The 20,476-nt window shown below is 35.1% G+C and overlaps 1 protein-coding gene across 1 annotated transcript in view; it reads right to left on the minus strand.

The window, feature by feature from the left end:
• Positions 1–20,120, minus strand: part of Acadvl (Acyl-CoA dehydrogenase very long chain) — a 73,082-nt gene extending 52,962 nt beyond the window's left edge. The window contains exons 1-6 of the mRNA XM_089247075.1: positions 19,807–20,120; positions 15,469–15,550; positions 14,546–14,618; positions 8,423–8,487; positions 5,185–5,388; positions 4,779–4,910 (exon numbers count right to left, since the gene is read on the minus strand). Of these exons, the coding sequence (XP_089103201.1) occupies positions 4,779–4,910; positions 5,185–5,388; positions 8,423–8,487; positions 14,546–14,618; positions 15,469–15,550; positions 19,807–19,874 (624 nt within the window). The 5' untranslated portion in view covers positions 19,875–20,120. The remainder of the gene's footprint in view (positions 1–4,778; positions 4,911–5,184; positions 5,389–8,422; positions 8,488–14,545; positions 14,619–15,468; positions 15,551–19,806) is intronic.
• Between the last annotated feature and the right edge of the window lie 356 nt (positions 20,121–20,476).

Genomic DNA, 20,476 nt, shown 5'->3' on the forward strand with positions numbered 1-20,476 from the left:
GCCCAAAATACTCTCTGAAGGGATGCAAAAAAAAGCAAACACAAGGGAAAAATATGAAATTCTTAATGCATTTCAACACACTATGGGTGCAGTCTCCAGAGGAGAAATATAACCACTATCATGCTGACCATGGATCCCACTTCGGTTGATTACCAAATCTCAACTCCTGATTGCTCAGCAAAAAAAAGATTTCTGTTCAAGTCAAATGTTGTGATCAGAATGAAGCTAACAGCCTGTATGCAAATCTAATGCAACATTCTGATTAGATGCTTACAAAATGGAGCTATTCGATTGGTCTTTTTGAATTTCCTTAAAATTCCTGCTTGTGAAATGAGCCCAAGCTATGGCGTTGCACTCAGTAATGTTGATTTATTATCGCCTACTAATATAGTTTTGAGGCATGAATATGTGTGCCTTTGTGGAAGTCTACATCAGCTATGGACCTTACTTTGAAACACTCTCTTAGATACCAAACCAGCATCAAATTGTAACATGGTTCGTACTCTTCCAAAGAAAAAAAATTCAAGGACTATTCGAGCACTTTCCAAGGTAAAATTTAAAAATTCAAGGATTTTTTACAAATGCATATTTTTCACATGAATAGGCACATATTTAGTTTTGATTGAAACTGTCAGAGAGATTACATTTCTACATATTTCATTTCACATCATCCATAATGTATATCATACAGTGAATTCATTGCATACTTATACACCTTCAAATTTTCACGTTAACATTGAAATATTAAAAAAAAATTTCAGACAAACAAGGTGCATGTTTTTATCATAGGACAAAACACCACTGTGTAAATCATTAAGACATTACTGAGATTTATGACAAATTTCTTCCATGGAAAATGTTTCCACTACAAACCAATAAAAAAATTTAAATTACTCTAATTTCTTGCTGAGAATTCATTTATAAATTAAAAAAACACTGAGTATTTATAATATATATACACTGCTGGCCACCCAAATTGCAACACCAAGAAAGACAAGAGATATCACAACAATATTTATTTTGTAGATAACATGTTGACCAAGCATCAAATGATTAAATTTATAGACTTCTGTGAAGTGTGGTTCCTGCCAAAATCAGTAGCCGCCATTGTTGGAGATCACTGCTGCCACACGCCTCGGCATTGATTCAAAGAGACTTTGGATGTGTTCTTGGGGTACAGCAGACCAAGCAGCTTCCACGCGTTGCCAAAGTTGATCTGGTGTGGCAGCTGGGGATGTAATCTGGGTCAATCGTTGAGCAACCATGGACCACATGTTTTCTATCGGCGAAAGATCCGGAGAGCGAGCTGGATAGGGAAGCAATTCAATCTGGCGATTGACGAAGAACCTTTGGACAATGCGTGCCACGTGTGGTCACGCATTATCCTGTTGAAATATGGCTGTGGGCAAGCCCTGAAGGTAAGGAAGGACAACTGGCTCCAACACCTCGGAGATGTAGCGCTGGCTTTTTAAAGTACCGGCAATGCGTACTAGAGGAGTGCGAGAGTGATATCCAATACCGCCCCATACCATAATACCCGGTGCAGGACCAGTGTGGCAGTGCATAACGCAGCTGTTCAGCATCCGACCATCGTGGTGTTGCAGACAGAAGCGTGACTCGTCAGTAAAGACAATTTAATTCCATTGTGCCGTCCACATCCTTCTTTCATCGCACCATTGGCGGCGGAGATGTCTGTGGTTCTGCGTCAAGGGTAGACGAAGCAATGGACGTCTTGCGGACAGACCACTCTGCTGTAAACGGCGTCGAATGGTAAGCGCAGACACTGGATGATGCGGTACAGACTGAATGTGCTGTGCTATGGTTCGTGATGTGGCTGAGCGATCCGTCACTGCCATACGCACAATACGCCTGTCATCACGTGAAGTGGTGCACTGAGGTGGATGCAATCGAACACGTCGGTCCGTCGTACCCTCCTGCATCCAACGATCACATATCCGCATTACAGTTGTTTGGTTTCGTCCAACACGACTACCGATTTCCCTGAAAGATAATCCACAATCTCGGTAGGCCACTATCCTTCCTCTGTCGAACTCGGATACTTGATCAAAAGATGATCGCTGTTTTCTACGAGGCATAATTGATCGTTTTTTTGAAAAAACCACAAGAAAAACACAATTGCCGTACTTCAAATCGTCGAAATCTCCAAGCCTTAAATAGCGCTTTGAAGTGGCGCCACAGGCGCGCATGATGTGCGTCTGTGCTGAAATTCTAATCATTTGCATATCTCACCTCCGCTAATGCATGTTGTAAATTTCATATTATTTGCATGCTTCCTTCAGGGTGTTGCATTTACGGTGGCCAGCAGTGTATATATATAATTCATGCTCTAATACATTTCTCAACGATTTATAGGCCACTGCATATTATCTACAGCTCCTCCTCCCAAGGTTTATATTGATTTGTACGTTAATAATGTTTAATGTAAATAATGTTAATGTTAATAACGTAATAACGTGTACGTAGTAATGTTTTTTATACATTGTAGTGTCCATATAATTTCTGCATTCACAACTTTATTTTTTAATAAATGACCTCCAATGAAAGTCACTTACAGGCTTGATGGAATCATTCACGGCAAGAAGTTTCTTGAACAATAAATTCGAAGATGATTGCCCAATTTTCACCAAATTGCAATGCTTTTCACTATTCATACAGGATTTCAGCATCCAGCTTCTATTATTGGAGGGAGCATGGAGCTGCAGTGACGGCAGTAACATCGATTGCAAGGAAATCATGTGACGCATTGAGTAACACAGATCATAAATTTCCTCTGTGAAACGTACAGTTCATTCTATAAATATTGCAATTAATTGTCTTCTAAAGATAGAAAAAGATTTAATTATTTCTTTCATTAATTCTGGAATTATTGCTTTATTAATTTTGGAATTCTCTTTCATCAATGCTGAAATTATTTCTTTTATTGATTCTGGAATTCTCTCTTTCATTAATTTTGGCATTATATCATCGATGCTGAAATTGTTTCTTTCATTTATTGCTTTAAACAGCTATGGACGCCATAAGAAAATAACGGAGATCGCGCCGATATTCAACGCGTCACGTGATCTTCCAAGAAATGATGTACACAGCTGACGTCATACCAGGGATGGAAATAAAGGGGGAAGCAACTGTGTCGGGTGGTAATTTTTACACATAGAAGATGGAGATATTGATTTTTCAAGTCCTCTAGAAAAAATATCTAGTACAAAAGTTTAATGACTTCAGACGACTCCAAATACATCTACATACGATCACAGGATACATTTTACCATATGTCCAGTTTTCCTAGAAGTGGGTTTTTTGTGCCGCGTGAACCAAACTGGATCACTTCCCGTCGACAGAAACATGTTACTTAATCACGCTACGCGTTTGTGTTATGCTATATCGCATATGGCCCTGGCATCAGCTACTCTGTTGTCTGCGTGCTCTGGTTTGAGAGGAAGTGAAAGAAAAGAACAAAAATGAAGAGAAGATTGGTGAGACGCGTGGCACACGATGCACTTGACTCTTCCGGTGGCAGTTGGTCAATCATGCCCGGCGTGAGGCTTGTTGCACTCTGTAGGAAAAGAGTGAAACTGTAACGGCACGAACCCAAGGCGAGTGGAGAGGGACCACCATATTTAAAATAAGTGCTTTAAAATAAATTTTGCTAATTGGTTCTCTCACCCAAATATCGTAAGTCAGGTCATTGGTGTTGGTTCAAGGTCGTCGTCAATCAGGAGCAATTGGTAAACATAGCTCCCGAGGCTTTCAACTGACTGATGAAATGACGTCATTCCTACTGCAGCTGCATCGTGATTCCACTGATGGGGAATATCTGGAATGTATGCAAATCTGCGGTGTGGTCTGGTCACCGCTTCAGTGTGAAAGGCAGTGATAGTGTCGTCTCCACACACTTGTATTCTCACTTCACTTATATCCAGCAGTACTTTGCCACTCGTTGTTTAACTCTACCTGGGGAGTTAGAATGATAGCTTGGAATGCCTTTGTAAATCCTCCATGTTCCTGAATTCTTACTAGGCCACTTCTCATCGTGTAAGGCCTGCCGAGGTAAAAGAACGGACGAGTCGACTTCAATATCCAGCTACGAGATGGATTTACTCCCCGAGAATGGAGATGTGGACTGACGACTTAATGATATTAACTTTTGCCAAAATTTGTAAAATATTCTGAATCAAATCCTTAAGCATTCTATCTGAATTAAATTTAAATTGAAGTTCTAATTCTCGACTCTAGTTGTGTTTGCTCATGATGTTCATTATTTTTTATCCTGGTTGTGACAACTTAACTGTCACAGAACCTGTTGGTGATTTGGTTGGTTATTGGTGAATAGACTGTGTGGTGATTCATGCGGCACAGAAAACCTGCTCCTAGGAAAACCCGGCTTAAGAATAATAGAAAAAAACGTGCTTTAAATCCAATTAGCCAGGGGTATTGGCTGCTAGGGCTTTCTTAAGGATGTCACTTACAGAGTAAAAAAAAACAAGGTTGTGAAGACCAACTATTTCAAAAACACTGGTTTTTTAAAGACTCTCGAAGAATTTTAAAGACTTGGAAAAAAAAATTCAAGGGATTGGAAATGAGCTTTTTTTCAAGGTCTGTATGAACTATGAGTAAGAATCTGTCCTTTTTTTCTCATTTTGTGACTTTTCCGGAACTTTGTGTCTTTTTCATGTTGATGACCCTGTACAATGAGAAGACTAGAGGAAACTGCAATAGTATATCTATATGATTCAGAGATATAAAAAAAAAGTCCTTACACTAGCATCTGAACCACTACCAGGTTCTGTCAAGCAATAGCATGCAATTTTTTTTCCAGCAGCTAAATCTGGAAAATATTTCTTCTTTTGAGCCTCATTACCAAACAGCAGAATACCTTTAAAACCTATGGACTGAATAGATAAATAAAAAAAATTGAAATGAAAATAGTAAGAAAAACAGTGAGTATCAAAATATCCATGTTCTAAAATTTTTTCTGAAGAATTAGATATTCAATTCAATACATTGAATTGAATTGAAACAAAAGAAAAATAACCTATATTTTTCAGTTTCAGAATATTGCAAGTGCCATGGCATTATTTACATTTGAATGTCCTTATCACATGAATATTACAGCAAAAAACTACACAGATGATTTATATGACATATCAATATGATAATTTTCACCTGATGAGCACCAAGAGTTATGCCTAAACCAAGATCATAACGACCAACAGCCTGAACAATCCTAGCATACTGTGTGTTGGACAAACCAAGACCACCGAACTCTACAGGAATTTGTAGACCGAATGCACCAAACTCTCCTAATTTTTTAATCAAATGATCTTCAACTTTGCCTAGTTCATCATTCTTGTCGGCATCATTAACTTCCTGCAAAAAATTATAATTAACTCAATGTAAATGATAGACAACCTTTAAACATTCAGAATGAATTTTTCATGCTAGATACTATTTCATTGTTGTCCAGTGTAATTATAATGTAGTATCTAGTATCACACACAATGGCTTCGACAACCTTTTGATCTTGAAGATGGCATCAGACATGACTCCCCAATCCAGATTTTAAACTTCAAAAAAATATTTTACCATCACTCCATCAAGAATTGTTATTTTTCTCTCCCATCCACATAATAAAAATTAAATTATTTTCTTCTTTCAACATTAGCCTTAACAAAGCTCATTCATTCAATCTCATTTCTTTGGTTCATCCTTCCTAGGTCTCTCTTCTCTGATATTCACAACAAAACATCAGTGGATTGGCAAAGGGAGAAAGTTGTGTCCTTCCTTCTTCACTCTATTCATATAAGTTAAACTGGAGTGGCAATCAATATCAATTGGTTGTCAGAGGATATTTATTGTACCAGCTTTAGTATTTTTATGGTTTTTTGTTCTAGTAAGATAGATAAAAATGCATCAGCACACGCATTTCCAAACAGTACCATTAACAAGGATTTTGAAGTGATGTGCATAACAGAATAAAGCTCAGGGGTACTGCTCTTATGCTGATGATGCCATGGAATGCACAAAATAAATTAAAAAAAATTACCTTGTCCAATTTTTATCAAAATTTCAATTTTTTTTAGTATGTATCAGGAACAATTTTTTTCCTTATAATTAGTATTTCCTCAAATTGTAACATTCATCTGGCATATGCTGTATAAAGCAAATGAAAATTAGCTATTTATAAATGAATAAGAACAATATAAGAAAATAAAATGTTAGCAATGAGTGCAAGAGCAAAAGAGAAAAACAAGAGGAAAAAATTGTGCACATACAGATGCCTGTCTCTCTCTTTACGTGAGCATGTCTATGCCATAGTTATGTGTTTGTAGTGGTTTTTTTCATTGAGGGTTTCGGCATCACAAAATATTTTTGATCCAGATATTAAAAAGAATTGAGTTAAAATCTTTTTTTTTTCCCAGGTTCATACTCATTTTTGTAAAAAAATTTCCCTGACTTTCCAGGTTTTCCAGTCAAATTTTCAAAAAATTCCACGTTTTTTTTTTAATAAAAAAATTGATACAAATTAATAAAAATTTACAAAAATTAATTATATTATAAAAATTATTTATATTATAAAAATTATTTATATTAACTACAAAATTAATAATGCTAATTAATTACAATATCGTAATGACATCATAATCGTAGATTTTTTTACACGCATTTATGCTTTTCAAACACACCTGATGGAAAAGAAAAATGAAACACAATCAAGAAATTAAAGATTTCCCTTTTCTGCAATTTCAATACCCACAAGATTTAAGCCTTCACTGTTGTTTCCTTTGTGACATAATTAGTCAAAGATTTAGTTGGTTTCACTGCATCAGAATTCTTTACAGTTGGCTTGCACTCGCATAAGCGCTAGAACCAAGAAGGTTATCAATCAGGGGCTGTTCACTGAACTCCTGATTTCACATGCTTGGCATGGTTCTGAATAACTTATCTACCCATGTTGCTGAAGTTGAGAGTTTTGATGCAAAGCTGACATCACACTTTATACAGGTTATTTTTGACTGCTTTGATCCAATCAGCCTACTGATGATTCAGGTTTTCATCCGCCCACACAAGTTTTCTTAAAACTCATTGTTTTCATATATAAATACTCACACGGAAATCAAAATATACACGCGCATCATCCGCCGTTCCTAACTGAAGTCAACTTACGAAATTATCACAACTGAGTTTTGTACCCATGGCTTTCCACGATGCGTAGTTATGATGTTTCTGGAAACACTAGAAAGAGTTACGATAAGGTCGAAGCAATACGCCTTTCCACGTGGACTTACAAAATCCTTGTTCCCCCTCAGCAGTATCTATAGTTTTTGCAATACATTGCTATATTTTACGAATTATCAATATATTTATGATGTTATCGTAATTCCCTTTTTTTCCCAGAGGGAAAATTTTTTTCTCTTTATTATTCTTTTTTTCTTATCAGACGACAATCGTGGCGATTTTCCAGGTCGTCGTCTGAAATTTCCAGGTTTTAAAACAAAAATAGGCCATTTTCCCTGACCCGTATGAACCGTTTTTGTTTCGTTAACTAAAATTCTATTTTTGGAATGTGCTAAGGTAATCAAATATGAGCAACTATCATTGCACCAAAATTAGCTACAACATAACTTCTGTATAATGTCTGATTCTGAACTGGAGTCACTATTAATGATCTCTTTCTGCATGCCATTAAAACCAGCTATGTTCACATCATATGTTTTTCCTCCTGTTTGTGCAATAGAAATGAACACGAACTTACTAAACTGTACTAGTAAAAAGAAAAACCAAATTTATAAAAAAAAAACCCAAAGAAACAGAGTCCTTCACATAGGTCAACAACTTCTCTCTTATGAAAGGGTTGTACTCACTGGGCTTTGAAGGATACATACATATTCTTTTACATAAATTATCACGACACAGAATATACATTCTATTTTACATTTTTGTAAGGAAAAAATGTGAAGGTGAAGAAAAAAAGTGAGTTATCAAATTTGTAAGTATAGATTATAATTCGAACATTCATAATCGACATACTCATCTCTTCAATGAAATTTGGATCATCACAACTCAACAATGACATTCAAAAATCGGGGAAATAATGCTAGTAGCACATAACCTTGATTCCAATATTCTTCACCAATGGTGCTCAAAAAAAAAATCCATTTCATTATATTGAACCTGGATCCAAAGAACTACATGGTTTATGAGAAGGAAAAAAATTAATAGTATTGTCAGAGCAGTACCCACTGAACTTATTCTGTCGCCAGCATCTTTTCTCGCTTTGCGCATTGGGAAAAAAAGACCAATAATTCATGAAATTATTGTTACAATAAATATTGACAATTACTGGACAACTATATTTTTGTCTTTGTCACATTTTTTTGCTATGAAAAAGTTATAAATGTACCTCGAAGAATTTCTTTATGGGTTCTGTCATAACTTTCAAAGTTTCTTTCTCATCTTCTGACATAACTAAAAATTAAGAAAAATATTGGAATTTAAAATATACACCAATGCTGATTTATTATAATAAAATAATAAGTAAATAAAATTAATACAAGGTAGCAAAAGCTGAAGCATTTTGCATGAATGATGCAAGACTAAAGTAATTCTACTCACCGAATCAGAGAATGTTTTTGTGATATTGAGAAACTATTACAGGTAATTGCTAAGCTAAAATTTTATTTATATAATTCACATTAAGAAAATTATGCATATGAATAGCATACTAAAAGCAAATATTATATACTATATATAGTCATTCATCATATAGTTTAAAATTATGGCAATAAAAACCAATATTTTCTCAAGTCACACAGAATAAATAGCTGAGACTCATGTGTATCACAACTTTTTGCTGTGCAAATAATAAAATAAGTCTTGAAACTTTTTGAACATAGAGTACATGACTCACGATTTGTGTTATACTACTTGGTGTCAGAGCAATGAGCAAATATTGAATAAGCTCTTCCCTCTTGGGAACACCAATGATTGATGATGATGGCTAGTCCAACACCTTCTAAAGCACAAAGCCTGACCTCGAGATTCCTGATGTCATCGAGATCCGTCCTACGAAACCCATCTTCCCTGTAAGATCGTTTTCCAGCAGCACCATACACTACCACTGATGTTTTATATATTTGGCCGACGTTGCTACATTTTTTCTCAATGTTATAGAACAAGAGGCCGAATTAATAAAGACTTGAGCACTCGAATAGACAAATTTATACTTATAATTATTTCCAAGTATCAATTAGGGCCAGAGTTTTAATAAAAACTTAATATTTGAAAAAATTACCATTTGACCTTAAAACTTTCCCAAGAGCATTAATTTTTCAGAACTTCATTTCTGTTGATTTCACCCAAAAAATAAGTCATTGAATACCAAAAGAAAATTGAGACCAATTCAACTATATAATATCCTTTATTTTTCATCACACATGCAATATATATTTTCAGTCCATTTATAAAAAAAAAAAAAAAAATATGTAAAAGGAACTTTTCATGAAATAAATATACGTTGCTTTGCTCCTTCCACTGTGGATTGGATATGGATGATTGCACGATTCTCATTCTTACACAGATGCATAACATTCTATGCTAAGATGTGATTCAAGTAGTAAAAATCTATTTCAAAAATAGTTTTTTTTTGAAAATGTCAACAGCTTCCTTTTTGCATAAAATTTTTTGATTAATTTTTCTTTAAAGTGCATTTTTATTCAAATGTTCCTTAGAAATACATTAGAAAAAAATATACACAATTACCCCCTCCCACATTTTAAAACTTACCTCAAAGAAATATTGTTAGTACCTGTCTATATTTCCCAAACCTGGCTTTTGAATAAGTATTTGTATATATTTTCCAGTTAAAACATGGAAAGCCCAATTCATCAACACAGTATTTTGTAATTTCTAAAGAACCCAAAGTTGTTTATCATAATGCATTGCGAGTCTATTTCGAAAATGCAACTTCTGTACCAATCATTGACAAACCTAGATTAATTTTGAGAATTATATTACGAAGCAACGTGTGATCTATGTTCAAGAAGAGCAAAACATGAACTACACGATATTTATAGGCGGGGAAGAAATTCTATTTGGGGAAAAAACACCATTTTTTAATACAGCCAGCTTTTGTGGTATTTTTAATCAGGTGCACTATCAGGTAAAAAATGGTCTGGCCCTGTATGTTGAAGGGCGAGGATAAACATGGAAATTTATATGGGGACTAATAGACAAACCCACTATTTTGTTATTAATGCAATTATCAGTTGTGATGGTTACAACAATAAGCCAATAACATCAATTTTGAGAATTGCATTATGAAGCAATGAGCCATATATGTTCAAGACAGGTAAAATATGTATCTGACCAAATTTATAGACATGGGGGAAAATTCTATTTAATACTCTATGATTATACACTACTCCCACGTTGATATCAACAATATAATCACGTGAATATTTTAAGTTGTTTCATGTGTTGAGAAATTTGTTAATTTATATGGAAAAATAAATTGGCATTTTTTTTTTAACATTATAAAGTCGAGTCCAGTTATAACGCCACCACCCGTCCCAAAGAATTTTGGCGTTATATTGGTTAATGGTTAGCATAGTGTTTCAGAGAGGCTTCATTACATAAATTCACATATTTATAATGAAAAACTATCTTTGTCTTATTAGTGTTATTCTATAAATATTTCAACACTTATTCAATTTCAAGAGAAAATTCATGAAATTTTAAAAACTGTACAATATTAATTGAATATTTCTTGATATAAAACTTAAGAGACACTTATTTTACACTTACCTTTGAAATTACTTTAGTTCTACATTACATTATAATCCCAATATGGAAGATGTATGTGTTCACTGAAAATTTCTGGCGGCAAACGGGGTGGGCCCTACAACAGGGGGTGCTATAACAGGGTTCAACTGTACTTTCAAAATATGTAGGAACATTATCATTCATATTTACTGTGAATAAAATCTGTGGATAAGAATGCATCTGTAGTGACAGATTGTATAAGCACAAAGAGTCTGCCAAAAGACTCATTGGATATTTGGATGCAGTGAAACGCTGTTCACCTCACTGTATTTCAAACGCGTGCTACTGCATATTGTTAATTATATCTAATCAAAATGTTCCACAACACACTGTTTATGTCCCCCCACACACATCTCGACTTGGTTGGTCGCAATATGGCACGAGGCAAGTCCCATGGAAGACATATAATTCAAGATGGTTGCTTGGGCTAGATTTGTTTCGTCATTTTTTAGTTGTTACAATTAAGGCAAGCTCCGGTCCTCATTCTTCTTGGGTGTTCAGCAAACTCACATGATTCATGATTTTGGTCTGGTCACATCATCCCATGATACTGTCCAAGTCATACACACCTATTAACATGAAATAAAAGCATAATTAACTTTTGAACTTTTTCAAAATTTGTGTGAATGTATTTAATTGAAATAAATTCAATTAAATACATTAATTAAAAAAAATTTAGGATTTTCATTACTTTGACCCTAACCGATCTTACCAAGGGACCCAGTTTCAGGAGGGGGGCATGCAATAAAATATTTCCTTTCACGTAACTATTTGAAATTCCATCAAAGGCTCCAATGAGAAATATTAGAGTGTGATCCACTAAAAATTTTATCATAGAAGCCCAGCTCCAGGATGTGAGGAAGAGAATTATTCTAAATTCCCTCCAACTGTTTATTTGTTAAAAATTTCTTACGTTGAAAATTGGGATTATGAGATTAATTATGTTTGCAATAATATTACAGAATATTCATCAATGCATTTCATGTAATAGTAAAAAATGAACTAACCTGTGTGATTTTATAAGCAGCTGTACAGATAGGCCTATACTTCCTTCACTGAAGCTCGCTGGTGGTCAGATTAGCTGTTTTCTTCAACTATTCTTTTTAAAGGACTTGGGCAACAATTTTGTTTGTTGCCTTGCCAAGAAATGAATAAAATAAATGTTTAAAATAGAAATTTATCATTAAAAACTGCACGCACGTGCATGCTAACGACTGTCAATATGGCGATCAGGGACAAATAGCTACCGACGGAGAAAAAACAGGCCGGAGCGTGATGACGTCACAGCATTGAAAAATTGCGGGCGAAGGCTTCTTGCTCTAGGTGTTGGCTAGTCCTGAAAATCGGGGCAATTGAAAAAGAAAAATGGATGACAAGTATCACAAATACACAACTTTCTTTTTGGGAGGAAAAAAATCAGTGACTTTTTTCACGTGTGGAAACCAATATTGTTCCTGAGAGGACTGCATTGCACAGCTCTTACCCCATTCCTCCAGGAAATGATATATAATTTTGAGAACACTGCTCTAGGCAGGTGAATATTACAGATGTTGAAATGCAGGGACAAGCAAAGAAAGAAAACTTCTATTTTGTTCATACAGCTAAATAGCCCCCCCCCCCCATCCATAATGTCTGCCCCAATGTAGGCAGCTAACATTGTTCTTTCTTCTTGCCACTCACCTATCCATCTCACCAGCAAAAAAAGTTTGAAGAATGAAACTAAGGGGAGAGAGAAAAATATTGAATACCACTGGTTTCTAAAACCTAGATTTTAGGGAAAAGAAGAAAAAGGTCTCCCAAGAATAAAAAAATCTGACCTGCACACAAATTTTGTGACTTCCATGACCTTTTTCTCATTTCCTGACTTTTCCATGATTTTCCCGTGATGGTAGACACCCTGAATCTTTTGTCTGTCTTATCTTCCTATCTTATGCAGATTGAAATCTTTTCTTTCTATCACTACTCGTACAGAGATGAAATTCACTAATATGAGGAGCAGAACTATTCGAACTAAGAATTTTTGTCAGAGTTTCCTAAACTATTTGCTTTATTGCCCCACCTCTAACTCAATACTGAATATTACAATAAAATTCTTCTACAACAATATTCTTCAAAATTTTATTTGGAATAGCTTATAGTACAACGACATAGTATAAAACAATATCCTTTACTATAATAATCCCTTTATAATGATATTTTTGAAGAGATTTAAAAACTGCTTTAATATTTTTTATATCTTGCTCAAAATCACCTTGAATATATTTTTTAACTTATCGATTGTTTTTGTTCTTCCGGGGGCATCTAACATCAATATTTTGCACTACTGAGTATAGGCATCGAAACCTGGAGGGCAGAGACTATTTGAATACCGCCCTGAATAAATTTTGTGAGGGGGCGGAGTCTTCTTATAATTATTGAATATAAAATGTAATGCAACCCCCCCCCCCCCTGAGCACAGGCTTCAGTCCCATATATGGACGACTGACAATTTTCAGCCTTCTCAATGTTTTCTTCATGTCTGCGCCTCTACTACTGAAAGTGCTAACAGAGTTGCAGTGAAGCTGTTTCTTGTCTGGAACACAAAAGTGTAATGGAGGGGAACCCCTTTACAAAGGTAAACCCCATCTAACTAAATTTTAATAATTATAAGTAAATTTTTTCTGGTAGAAAAACGGGATTGTGAATAAATGAAATAGCTCACCCTCAGATTTCGTGAATTCTAGCACAATTGACACTTTTATAAAGAAATACGATATTAATATTGGGATAAACTGAAAAGCTATCCATACTTGGATAAGGCAACCATAATTTTTTTCTGGGCAATGTATCATATTTCCTAATAATTAGTATTTTGTGATAATTGCTCATTTTGGGTTGCAGATATATTTAATATCCATACTTTTTATGGGCATCTTCTTTTAGCCACTTCATTAGGCATTTTGCCTATTGTAGCCTTCCTCCTGAGACAATTTTTTATATTACTGTCACCGTAGATGGGGAATAAATAATTGCATTTCAAGGTCTGGGATAATATCTTCCTATAGGTTAAATGCTATTATAATGCTTTGCAAGGTTGTACCCCTAAAGCTTTTTTTCTCTTCCTTTCACATTCTACTGCGAAGATGTTTGTGTTTTACTTAGTTATATGGCTTTTATGAAAATTGCAAATGCTATGTATCCATGTACATCCCCCACACAACAGCATTTTTTTACAGCTACAGCACATTTTCTAATATTAACCCCACCACTTCTAAGGTATCATATCATGCCCCCACCACATTCCTTGATGATCAACTTTTTTCGGAAGGCTCTTTCTAGCAGTGTATCATGTAAGCTAATTTGACACCATGCACATCATAAAAAATGCTTTTGGCTCATTTTTAAACATTCAGTCCCCCTAAGTTTTTCCTTAGTTTGTATTTGAGTCATACTATCATTGTGTGTGCAAGAAAGGATGTAATATTTCTATTCAGAAAAAGTAATTATAATTACTTGAATTATTTTTTTTTATCGATTTTAAAATCAGCAAAGAGCATTTTAGACTTCCTTTTAATGTATTCATAAAAAATCATATTTTATTAGCTTCAAACCTTCGAAAAAAAAGAAATGAGCTCGTGCTCATGAAACAGCCACTACTGGTAGTACACAGGGAAATTAATTGGACAGATGGCTGGTTGAAAACTGAAGAACAACACAATATTACCTTCAGGATAAGGGAAAACTTGTTCAGTTTTCAGCTGCCCTTTGAAAACATTCATCACAAAAGAATTTGTCTCCTGGAATGAAAAATATGGTCAGTTTTATGAGTAAAATAGTTACTATAAAACATAAATTATGAACAACTCTTATGACTTATAGCAGGTAAGTAAATCAAATAATGTGCGTGAAGGCTACAAAATTTTTTCTTTCAAGCACAGCATTAGAAATATATAAGTAATAGAGAATATATAAGTATAGAACATATATAAGTAACCCCCTTCCTCACCTTTTTTTTCTTTTTTCCCTCTTTTTATATTTTTTCTTTCTTTCAAACCGAGTGCAACTCAGGTCTGTCGCCCAATTTACTACCCAGTGAGTTGTGCCCAAACTGTGAGTGTGTGTACCAAACAGTCTCAGTGTGTATCTAGTGTTGTCCGATTTTTCAGAGCTATCATCTATATTTCAGAAGTGAAGTGAGTAAAGTGTAATGATTGAACATTTGTATGCCTGTTGCTCTGTGGCGAGACTTTTTAATGGGGAGATGAGACACATGAGTTCACTCAGTTTAAAAATTCAATGCTTTTATTCATTATTTTCCATTCAACTGAAGCTGTCTTTGTCTAATTTTAACAAGTTGCTTCTATTTACATAACTTGACTTTGCTTATGTCACCAGGTGAGCTCATATTTGTCTTTTTATTTTAAAACTTGAGATGATTATACATAATCCATTCAACTCTTTTCTACTGAAAATAAATGAGCACCAGGAAGTACGTAGAAGTAAAGATTTTGGTTGGAAAAGGTTGAGGAGAAAGCTTTCAAAAGTTGAATCTAGCATAACACATCTATAGAAATTTAATTCCTAATTTTTTTTTCACTAAAAATAAGTGAATGATTAAAAGCGAGTTGAAGATGCTTATATACTAACTGGCACAATTCGCTCTTGCTTGCTTTCTTTCTTCTCTTCATGTTGTACTTTTTCTGCAACTTGAGCTGCACTAGCATAATGCCTGAAATTTTAGAAAATAAAGTATAACATTTTATTGATTTAGTCTATGGGTCATTCCATTTCAAATCACCCGGCAAAATACCAAAATGACACCCATAGTCTCAGATTTCAATGATTTTTTTTATTTGTTGCTTTTACCATCCTTATTAACCGTGTGAAATATTATTTGCATATCTCTAAAACTTTTTGAGAAAAAAATGTTGAAATTTATCAAAAAATGATGCAGATGACTTTTTCGAGACTCAATTTTTAAGTGGCATTGTTTGAGAAAATAAATCATAACTTTTTCAATTTTCAATATATTCAAGTGAAATTTTCATTAAAGTGTTCACAGAAACATACAGAATATGAATAAAAATAATTCATACACTTGCATTTGAAATTTACATGCAAAAACATTATGTAAACTTTGTTTTTTGTGGAATTTTTTGTTAGAAAAAATATAATTTCTCTAATGTATTTTTACAAAAGATACAAAGATACAAATACAACGCCACAACAGGCAAATTGCCCAACGAGGTGGCTGACTTAAGAACATCATGGATCCCGAGCCTTTTTTTGGAGGCCCTACCTACTACTGCTACACCACACATGCACCCCGCCCATCCCCCCCCCCGCGGAACCCCCAACGAATCGGTACACATGGGAATGTGCGTGTACGTGTAGTGAAACCTGACGTGAAGTTTTTTTTGTTTCTCTGTAATGCTTTTTATGTGTAGTGCTGCCATCTGCCACCAGTTTTTCTAACTATGAGTGAAGTGTTATGATTGAATGATTTATCGTTGTAGGACTGTTGCTCTCTGTGGCGAGACTTTTTAACGGGGAGATCGGCTCACATTTGCGCCTTGAAGTTGGGAACCACGGGAAACCAACTTCAGCCGACCACCACTGTGGGGTTCGAACCCGGATCCTCGCATCGCGAGTCCGTCATATAACCACTCGACCACCACAACGGCATCTAAATTCAATTTCAATCCTCCAAATTTTGTAGAGAACTGAAAATACTCTTTCAAATTTTGCGTAATTTATTTTCTATAAAATAAAATACCACTTGAAAAAATTGATATTTAAAAAAAAATTTCATTAATATTACATTCCCCTTAAAATTTTGGAGAGGAGTGAAATTACTCTTCAAAATTATTTTCTCGGATAATTCTAAGTGCGACTATGGTAAACTATGATATGGCGACTAACTATAAAAGTTTTTTAAAATTTGAAAAATTCAACCAATAAGATTATCAGTTGCATTTGCACAAATAGAATTTATGAAGTTTATTGGTTGGATTTTTCAAGGGATTTTATCAAACTTGAATATTCCAGCCAATAAAGCTTGGTTTCAACATGGGCAAGTGTAGCTTTTGTCGAAGCATAAGAGAATACAGGAAATAATTATATTATTGGCATGGGCGGGAAAGTGGAGGTGGACATCCCTCATTCACTATACACATCCTCTGTGTTTACCCCTCTCCATACAAAGATTGTACCAGCTTAGGTGCCCTAGGCCTTATGATTTTGGGGCCTCACAATATTTACTAACAGAACATTTTTGAATTCAGTTACAGGGGGTGCTTTTATGCCTTCTCCAAGAACCCCACCCCTCACTGATTTGTTGAACGTAATTAATATAATAAAACAGGCAGGCCTATCATATGGGGAGGGGGTGCGCCCCCCCCCCAAGTTTTACAAAAATGTAAAAATACAATAGAAATGGGCAAACAAGGTGAAATATACAGGGTTCATAGGTAACAAATCTTTTTACAAATACAAAGACCACAACAGGCATATTGCCCAACGAGGTGCCTGAAAAATTATGCCCATAAAAAATATGGATGCCAAATATCTCCAAAATACCCAATACAAAAGCATATATCACCAAAAAAATATTAATAAAACTAATAAAATAAAAAATTCACTGCCCATACAAAAATATTAATGGTTGTCTTATCTAAGCATGGATAGCTTCTTGATTTATCCCACTATGTGTCCATCGTAATCCTTTTTAAACATACCTATTGTGTTAGAATTCATGTGTGACCTCCAGAGGTACACTATTCCATTTAGTAACAACCTGATTAGTGAAAAACTCCCTGAGACACCACAACCTAGAATTGTCCTTTACTAAATGATACTGATGTCCCTTAGTCGAAGCAGTTGATTGGTAGTCTATTAATAACTCACAGTCCATCCTATCCATCCCATTGAAAATTTTAAACATTTTTATCATTTCCCTACACCAGCGTTCTTCCAATGTATAAACATATTCGAGAGGCTTTCTTCATAGTGGGCCACTCAAGTGACATATAAATGTGCTACGAGTAACTCAGGTAATTGTGAATGATCTGCAATTCTGCTGTGGGCTGCTTGAGTGATCTGAAAATGTTTCCACAGCAATTCACAGGGCGTATAGTTTTTTTACTGGCGAACCATGGATCCTAGAGGCATACTTCCAATTAGAATAAGTATCCAAATAATGTGCAGTACTCTTCATTCATGTAGCAAGGGGGACATGGCCTCCACAAGGGTGGAGCTGACGGGGCTCCAGCTCGGGCAATTACTAGAATTTTTTGTTATTCCATGCCATTAATTCACTATAGAAGAGCCTGTGAAAAGTCTGGTTTGGGTCCACTAACGATTCTAGCCTAGAGCCTTCCTCAAGGATGTGGGAGCCATACAAGGGGATGTATAGTTTTAAACATAAAAATTTCAAGTTTTTATATGGGCACCCTGTGCTCAAGAACCCAATTAGAAAGTTGTCCTATCTCACCTGATTGCAACAAAAAAACTTTCATGTTTCCAAGTGCAGTTTTCACTGAGATATTTGAATACAAAAAATAGAGGAAAGTTGGGAAAAAACAATGTTAAATATGGATAACCCGTTTTACCCGCATTTAATATTGTTTTTTTCAACTTTTCATCATTTTTCCAATTCGAATATCTCAGTGAATATTGCACTTGGAAACATGGAATTTTTGTTGTTGTTGGCATCAGAAGAGATAGGGCAACAAGTTTCTAACTGGATTTTTGGGCGCGAGGTGTCCTTTAAAAAAATTATTTTTATTTTAATAACTATACAACCCTTTCGAACCTGAATATAATATCTGAGCACTACGCGTTATTTGGATACTTTTTCTAACTAGGGTGAATGGTTTGCCAGTAAAATGCCATAGGGCCTGTTACCTATGTGCCCTGCTTGCTTATATATATATATATTTAGTTGAGTTGTATATGTTCTTTGCCTCCCCCCTGGGAATATTTTAAATATCAATGGCACCTGAAAACAGGGCTTGAAAGATCCCAAGATCAGGTCCCTACAGTGACTAGGAAAAAGGTATTGGCACCTAAAATTTTCTAGTGATTCTGAATCAGAGTCTAAGGATCGCACAAAATCATATGGGAATGACCAAGACAGGATACTGGTCCCAGATGTATCTTATCTTTTTAGTTGTCACATTATAAATCTGTTATTGAGGGGTCAGAATTGGCTTTAGGAGCATGGTCACAGGATGTGGGGAAGCATGGCCCCCCCCCCCACAAGGGGTGGGCTGACAAGGCTCCAGCCCTGGGGCCCGCGAGGATTTTAATATTTTTTTTGTTTTTTCACGCTATAAGTTCATCATAAAGGGGGCCCCCGTGAAAGTCTGGTCAGGGGGCCCGTAAAAGATCCAAGCCTAGGGGCCCTGCTTCAGGATGTGGGGGCGATGTGGGGAAGTTCTGGAAAAACCTTATTTAGGCCCATTTTTCTTGAGGGAAAAAAATGTTCGGCTTTTAAGAAATTTGACTGGCATCTAAATTGCTTTGTTTTTTTTAAGCCCCACAAAATAAAAGTAGGAAAATTTACCATTTGTGTAATTTCAACTGATCATTATCAGTAAAGAATCAATTAGGTTATACTTTAAAACTAGAAAATAGATTTGTTGTTAAAAATAACAGCTAATTGTTCAAAACCGCTGTATCTAAATTTTTTTCTTCGTTTTGTAAAGCCCAACAAAATGTAAAACAGTCATAAATTTTATGAGGGTTCACTATTTGTGTTACTTCAACGGATCATTATCGGTAATGGGTCAATAGGTTACTTTAAAACTATAAAATAGACTTCTCGCTAAAAAAACAGTGAAATTTCTGTCAAAATAACAAAAGAAACCATTGTTAGGTTAGCAATTAAACCACAAAACGGAACTTAACGTCAATAATTAAAACAATGTAATAGATTAAATTGAATTTAAAAGAATTGTCTATAAAACAAGGAAGTTGTATTACCTGGGAAGTGGATTTCTTTTGATGATCTTCTGACATAATTTGTAAGTAGGCCGCAATAATTTAGACATGTCTATTAAGATATCAATTCGTAATTAAAAAACTTAATTAATTACAAAGACTTCTCAGTAATTAACAGTTATTTCCAGAGACAACGCCGCTGCCTTCAGTTATACAGGGTTTCATGCACACCAGCTGATAGGAGATAAATACCAAGGTTTCTAGAATATATTTTCTAGGATTAATGCGTCTTTTCAAATTCTTCTTGTCCTTTAATTATACAGGGCTCTATGCCTGCGGGCTATCCCCTGTTTGAGGAAAATATACCAAAACCATAGGACATGTCATTTGAAAAGTATACTAAAACTAACAGAAAGCAAACGTAAAAACGGAAAAAGTATGTATTCAAACATTCTCTTTCCTCTTCTCTCTTCTTGAGAAAGATAGAAAAAAAAACACACAACAAAAACCAGTAAAACAAACTCAGATGGAGATGTCATATTATATGAGAGGTCTTACCGCTCAGGCAGTGTTGGCTTAGGGGTATGGTAAAGTGACCATACGTTCCGTATTTCGCCGGACAGTCCCGGTTTTCTTTCTTTTTCTGGCCGTCCCGACTTTTTGCCAAAAGTATCCCGGTTTTTTACATGACGCCTACCATCGAGGAGAAATA

Source organism: Pholcus phalangioides, unplaced genomic scaffold, assembly GCF_987345545.1.
Source record: "Pholcus phalangioides strain wild (caught in Gottingen) unplaced genomic scaffold, Ppha-v1.0 ptg000017l_1, whole genome shotgun sequence".
Lineage (NCBI taxonomy): Eukaryota > Metazoa > Arthropoda > Arachnida > Araneae > Pholcidae > Pholcus > Pholcus phalangioides.